Source organism: Meleagris gallopavo, chromosome 4 (genome assembly GCF_000146605.3).
Source record: "Meleagris gallopavo isolate NT-WF06-2002-E0010 breed Aviagen turkey brand Nicholas breeding stock chromosome 4, Turkey_5.1, whole genome shotgun sequence".
NCBI lineage: Eukaryota > Metazoa > Chordata > Aves > Galliformes > Phasianidae > Meleagris > Meleagris gallopavo.
Window position 1 is genome coordinate 23,569,270 of NC_015014.2, and position 6,624 is coordinate 23,575,893.

Below are 6,624 nucleotides of genomic sequence, written 5' to 3' on the forward strand. Positions count from 1 at the left end.
TTTGCAATGTTGCATTGCTCTGAACAATCAAGTGGACGAAGACTCTACAGCAAGGTAATGGCATAGCTTATGGTCTGATGGACTTTAATTGATGAAAAATGCAAATTCCTTCCATTAAACAGGTGCACTGCGAGGAAAGGATCAAGGGCTGGAAGAAATGAGAGATGATTGAAACACCAAGACAAAAAGGTATGCGTGCATGTTGGATCCCTTCTAATTCTTGTTAAGAATATATTTAGCTGAAAAGAAATGTGGTTGCTTGAGGGAGAAGCGTGCCGTGTGTGAGCTGGCGGGCAGGTAAAGCAGGACGAACGGCTCTGGGTACCGCTGGTCCCATGCATGCGAAGGCAGAACTGCCTCCAGTGCGGTGCCAACTCGTGACCAGGTGTGGAATTTGTGCCCTTTCTTGTGCAAGAATAATGTCTGCTGCACAATCAGTCTCATGAGAAGGCTGAAAGGAGTGAAGGCTGGGAGAAGCAGTTAAGCACCACCTGTATTAAAGAACCCCTAATGTCAGCACCCAAGATGCATGAGATGGCAACAGCAGCCCTCAGTGAGGGGTTTCTTTTGCCTGTTACAGAATATTATCTTTCATGTGATGTTTGGAGTCCTTGTTTCTGAAATAGTCAGGACCCTTTTTCTCTACTGCACAAAAGCAAAGAATATTCTGATTTGGGATAGGAACTGAACTTATCAAAAGAAATATAAAACTACATACAAGATCAGACAGAAAGTCCAGGCAGTTGCCTTGTTTCCCTCAGTAGGATTGGTGTGGTCAAGCAGCACAAGGCAGAGTGAAAGGACTAGGGGCAAGGATACTTCTCACCTTCTGGCAATTTACAGTTTAAGGACTTTGAGCTAGAAACTGTGTTTTCTATTCAGTATTCCAGAATCTGTATGGCCACGTTTTGAATCTAGGCAGACACTGGTCATCCGTCACATCTGATTACACAACAAATTTCCAGTTTCCTTAAGAGACACACTGGCATTGCAGTTTGTTCCCTTGCTGAGACAAATCAGTGAGATATGGAAGAATGATGGTCTTGCTAATGGTCTAGATTCCCAAAGGAGGAGTTGGTGCTAGGTCAGTGCTGAATTCAGCTAGCCAGCAGCTGGCTTCAAGATGGCAGTGCTGACAAGAATGTCATCACATTTTTCAAAAGACCTTTTGGAAGGATGTGGTCTTTTCTATTAAAAGCTACTTGACCGTAGAATTACAGCTTGTCCATTCAAATGTCATTCCTTCACTCTGCTGATGAGCCCACTTAGGGGTACAACTTCAGCAATAGATGTTTGGATTAAGAGACTTTGAGAATAGCCATAGAACTTGTAGATGAAGCATGAGATTTCCTGCTCAAAGATTTTTCTGATGGCAGACACTGCATTCAGTTCTGAAACAAGAACCTTTCCAGTAATGAGGCCAAAGTTAGTTATCCTAGGATATCTGGCTGGAGCAGGTTCACTCACTTATTGCTGGCCTGTGGCAGTTCTTGATTGCACTGATTAAGAGAAAATTGTGTAGACAGAAAAATCAACTTTTTTTTCTTTTACTGGATAGTTTTCAGTCTCAGGCACATGTCACAATTTGAAGGGCTATGAGTCCCACAAAGGCTCTGTGTGTTGGAGAATGTAGCAATAACCTTTACATCTGTGCTCTGTTAGAGGATTCCAGACACTGAACTCAAAAGGAGTTGTGGAGAAGCAGACTGAGCTGTGAGGCAGCTCATATGAGCAGCAATTCCAGAAATGCAGAGGTAGTAGGCAAAGAATTTAGATTTTTCAAGATGTGGAAAGAAATACAAGTCAAAATGAGACAACAAAGATAAATGTTTGTTAAGGATGGCAAGGCAAGTGAAGGCACCACCACAGCAAATAAGCTGTCCCTAAGCTATAAGTAGTAGATAATATGCTAGTATTACATACAAGATTCTTCTGATACACCATTATGAAATAGATAAACAGAACATCAGCTGATCAAAGATAGAACTCCTATTTCATTTTTTTCTGATTTTCTCTCCATGCTCATTGATGATTTCTTTGTTGCTATTTGAGTTTTAAAGCCTGGATATATTGCATTTAGTTCCTGTGTCCATAGCTGTGTTGATTAAGGTCTTCCTTTTGAAAACGAAACAAAACAAAGAATATTTACTGTGCTTCAGACCATAGGATTCTCTTGGGAAAAGTAAGACCAACTTTCTAAGTAGGCTTTGTTCGTGAAGTTGGTGTAAGGAAAATGAAACCTTACATTTCTTCAGGAAGAAGATAACGTGTTCATAAACAGTTCTTTTTTTTTCTTCCAAATTCTTTTATCTAATAATAAATGCCTGATGTGCTGTTTCATCCATTACGTCTTCACAGAATTATTATAGCTCCAGCATCTCCTCCAGACTAGTATAATGTAGCTTATTGTCCATCCTCATTACCAGTGATATAAACATTAGACCATTTTCCCCTTTGCATGTGTTTGGGAAGCACATATTAACATATAATATATTTTGTATTGACAGCATATTTCACCTTCTGTTTAAATCCTGCTGCCTTTGCAGTTCTTCACACTGCCTTTGTTGTTCTTCACAGTTAACTCTCATCTCTGTTGCAGCACTGTTCACCACTTTTCTACAAATCATTCACGTGTGTATATGAAAGTCTTCACTAGCCCTTTGCCTAGCCTCCAAAAACAGCCTATGGGTTTTCACAGGTGATTTTTCCCCCACTGGTGAAACTGACAACTAGGTCCTATTCTGTCTCCGTGTATAAGCCAGTCACTTGTTAAGACCTTCAGTGATGGCTTCCTTTCTTTTATGAGGAGTCTGTTGGGAAATTCAGATGGAGTAGACATACCCGATCTCCCTAGCTTCGTTTTCAGTGCGTGATCCAGAAATTCTCATCTGCGCTATAAGAACTTCATAGCTTGCCAGATGGATATACTGGTCTGAAGTGCCCTGTATCTCCAAGGAATACTTTCTAAAAATTAGCATCATATTTGTGACCTCCCGTTCCTCCAGTGCTAAGGCAGCTTTAAGTGAAAAAAACATACATAAAGTACAGCTAAAGGTTCAGCCATTTCATCCTTGAGTTTCTTTAGAACTCTGGGATGAATACCATCTGTCCTGTCATTTCATTTCAAAACCTTTTACAGTTGGATTTGAGACAGATGCTCCACCATGCCTCCTCCATTAAAAATTCCGTCATGAGAACTTTCTGAGACTCCTATACAAGATTTTTTTAAAAAGACTTCATTTTCCTGAAATCTTCTCTGAACACTGATTTTCTATCATAATCATCTTTCGTCCCAAAGGACTGTTTTGGTAGGCGTCTTAGTTCTTATGTTTATGGAAGTTATTAATCCGTGTATTTTTTCAACTTGTCCTGCTCATATTTTTCCCTGCTGCATCTGGTTGTCAAAGTGAGAGTTTCTTCTGTTTTACAGGTTTGGAAATAACTTCCACTTTTTTTAACTATGCAAACTATTGTGGCTTTTTCTGAACTTTTTTTTTTCTTTGATCACTTGCTGGATCCTCCCACTTCTTTCAGTGTCCACAGATGGGCATTATCTGAAGCTCCTGAGCTTCAATCAAAGGTAGTGATTCCATATGCTCTTTTCCATGCCTTTAATTTGTATTCAGCACCCTTCTTATCAAAAGGGCAATGTACTATTCAAAAAATCACTGATTATCTTCAGTCACTGCATCATTCCCACTGAGAATTCAGGGGAGGTGAAGGGGAGTTTCTACAGGAAAACCTGAACAGAAGGTGCAAAGAATAATACCAGCGTAGTCTCAGCTACATCCTGTGAAAGAGAATTGTATCGATATGGAAGAGTATTATATAGTATATATGGAAATAAGTACAAAGGTTCTCTAGAACTGCAAAAGCTGTACTAAAGAGCACACAGTGCAGCTTTGGGCTTTTGAGGCCTTCAGACCTTGATATCCTACTTCAGTATAAAGTATTTTGAGTTGCCTTTAGCTACCTTATTTCCATGCTTTCATGAATATTCAGTGTGCCATGTACCATGGTGATGCGCTGAAACCATTTTTTATCTGACATCTATACAAGCGACTACTTTTCCCATTTTTCAGAACTTTTGCTGGACAGTAGATGTAAAAAAAAAAGCTGAAACGTGCTCTTTATAGCACTTACTCTCTAGACATGAAGTAACTGTCAGCACTGGGCTTTCAAGTTGTACTAAAAGGATTTTTTAACCTGTTATCTCAACAAATTAAATGGAGCATATTAGTTTAGCTATGGAACCTTCAGTTTTCCATGTGGAAATACTGTTAAATGCCTAGAGATATTATTCATTATATATTCATGCCAAGTTTGAGTAAAAATCTGGGAAGACTATGAAACAGTGTAACTGGTGCTACTGTTAACTCCACAGCTAATGAAGTACCAGGAGCAGGTGTTCTTTAAAAATGCCTCTTCCTCTTTGCAGGAATCTTAACTCACGCTATGTGAGAACATTCCAAAATTGTTCGTGCTGTTTCACAAGCTGTGTCCTTTATGACAAGTCACTTATACTGGGGCCAAGGGGTGAAGGAAGGAAAGTGTGGAACATCAGGAAAGACATGCCTCTGAGCACATCTGTCCAACAGCCAGCCTTCCTGATACGGACAGCAGGACATTTCCTAAGACTTATTTCTCAGCTAACAAAAGGCAAACCTTCAAAGCCTCTATTTCAGTAGTTTCAATAGGGTGTTTTTGTTTTTGTTTTTTTTTTGGGGGGGAGAGTGGATGGAAATTCGGGTATGGTCAATTTCAGCAATAAAACTGTAAGATTTTTAACTCTGAAGGTGATACAGGCAAATACCAGCACGGGAGAAGACATCAACTGTGACTAAAAGTAGTGTGTATGAGAGAGGATAACATAAAGACAAAAGAAAAGATCCTCTAAATTCTAGAAGCTTAGAGGACTCCACTGGGAGAAGGCTCCCTCCCTCTCAAGCATAACAAATACAACAATAATCATGTACAACATTTTATTACAAAATCGTTAAAAAAAGTAATACAATGAATATACTACAAAATATAAGATCAGCTATTAAGCTACCTCCTTTATTTTACTTAGCTAAAAAAAAAAAAAACACACCTGGCTATCATTCACTGAATTTCAACAAAAAAACCATTAAATATGCAGAAACATTCCACAACTTTTTCTTTTAAAACTGAACTGTAGCAGCACTCAGCTACTACTTACTTTAGAAATAGAGGTCTCCCTACAAAGAACCACATTACCTATACACAATCTGTACAGATTTTTATACTGAAGCTAACAATGAGCTGCACTTGAGTTCACATTCTTAGCAAAATATTGGATTTTGAGCATAAATCTTTACAGCAGGGCATTCATTTACTCCTCATCCTCTTCTTCTTCTTCCTCTTCCTCATCTTCCTCTTCCTCCTCCTCCTCCTCTTCTGGTTCTGCTTTCTTCTTAGATCCTGCAGGCCTACCTGGGCCCTTTTTTCCTGCATCACTCTTGCTCTTGGCACGATACGCTGCAATATCCTGCAAGAAAGATGATGCTTAGTTGCTGGTGATGGAACTCTGACAACAGTTATGTACTAGCACAATAATTTAATGCTACAGTCTATGTGGAGAAGTGGGTTTTCAACCTTAGGACTTTCATGTTTTCACCTTCTGGTAGAACATGCATTAATCCATACAGTTCTATGAATTTTACAAACACAGTGCCTTGGAACGTGACTGCATGTTTTTCCAAGTAGGTGACCCATTTTTCTGGAAGGAAAGCACTTATAAAATCCTCTGATATATATAAAAAACCACATTCAGGCTCACAAGGGTTCCTTGCCACACCTTTCCATACATGTGGAAGCCTGACAAAGTTCAATACATACAGTTGGAATTGTGAACTATAAGCAGGATAGGGGCAAAACAGAAGTCACATTTACAGGGACTTCTACAATGCTAATGACTGTTACATTACAGGGTACCTTTTCATACTTCTCCTTTAGTTTTGCAGCCTTCTGTTCATAGGGCTGCTTGTCTTTGGCCGACTGTTCAGACCACATTTCACCCAACTTCTTTGCCGTGTCTCCGATAGACAAGCCAGGATGATCGTTTTTGATTTTTGGACGGTGTTCAGAACAGAAAAGGAAGAAAGCAGATCTGAAACAAGAAACGGCGTTTAAGCAAGTAAGAGGCTAGCAGAACGTACACTGTGGGATTTTTTTAATCCCAAAAACACTCACGGTGGTCTTTTAGGAGCGTTGGGGTCCTTCTTCTTTCCCTTCTTCTCTCCTTTGGGAGGAACGTAGTTCTTCATCTCCCTGTCATAGCGAGCTTTGTCTCCCTTGGCCATCTCCTCGAACTTGCCTTTCTCCTTGCTGGACATCGTCTGCAGACACACGCAATGAAGAGGCGCGGGGGGCGGGATCAGACGGAGCCACGCTGCCCCCTCGGCCGCTTAGCAGCCGCCCTTCCACCGGGCTCACCTTCCACCGCTCCGAGCACTTCCGCGAGAACTCGGCGAAGTTGACTGACGAGTCCGGGTGCTTCTTCTTGTGCTCCTCGCGGCACGTCTGCACGAAGTACGCGTACGAGGACATCTTGCCCCGCGGCTTGTTGGGGTCGCCCTTGCCCATGGCGAGCTCGGCGGCGGG

The 6,624-nt window shown here is 40.9% G+C and overlaps 1 protein-coding gene across 1 annotated transcript; it reads right to left on the reverse strand.

Annotated features, from left to right (window-relative positions):
* Positions 1-5,042: 5,042 nt before the first annotated feature.
* Positions 5,043-6,618, reverse strand: HMGB2 (high mobility group box 2). Its single transcript, XM_010709761.3, has 4 exons — positions 6,457-6,618; positions 6,214-6,359; positions 5,956-6,130; positions 5,043-5,509 (listed from the first exon to the last, which is right to left on the reverse strand). The coding sequence occupies exons 1-4, from the start codon at positions 6,604-6,606 to the stop codon at positions 5,354-5,356; spliced, it is 627 nt and encodes a 208-aa protein (XP_010708063.1). The 5' UTR covers positions 6,607-6,618; the 3' UTR covers positions 5,043-5,353.
* Between the last annotated feature and the right edge of the window lie 6 nt (positions 6,619-6,624).

Bases quoted from the DNA above. Each gene is read 5' to 3' on its own strand.
- HMGB2 (XM_010709761.3), bottom strand. From the start codon at position 6,606: ATGGGCAAGGGCGACCCCAACAAGCCGCGGGGCAAGATGTCCTCGTAC. The intron at 6,131-6,213 runs GTGAGTGTTTTT...TTCTTGTTTCAG, and splicing joins AACGCTCCTAAAAGACCACC to ATCTGCTTTCTTCCTTTTCT. The intron at 5,510-5,955 runs GTACCCTGTAAT...TCTTTCTTGCAG, and splicing joins TAAAGGAGAAGTATGAAAAG to GATATTGCAGCGTATCGTGC.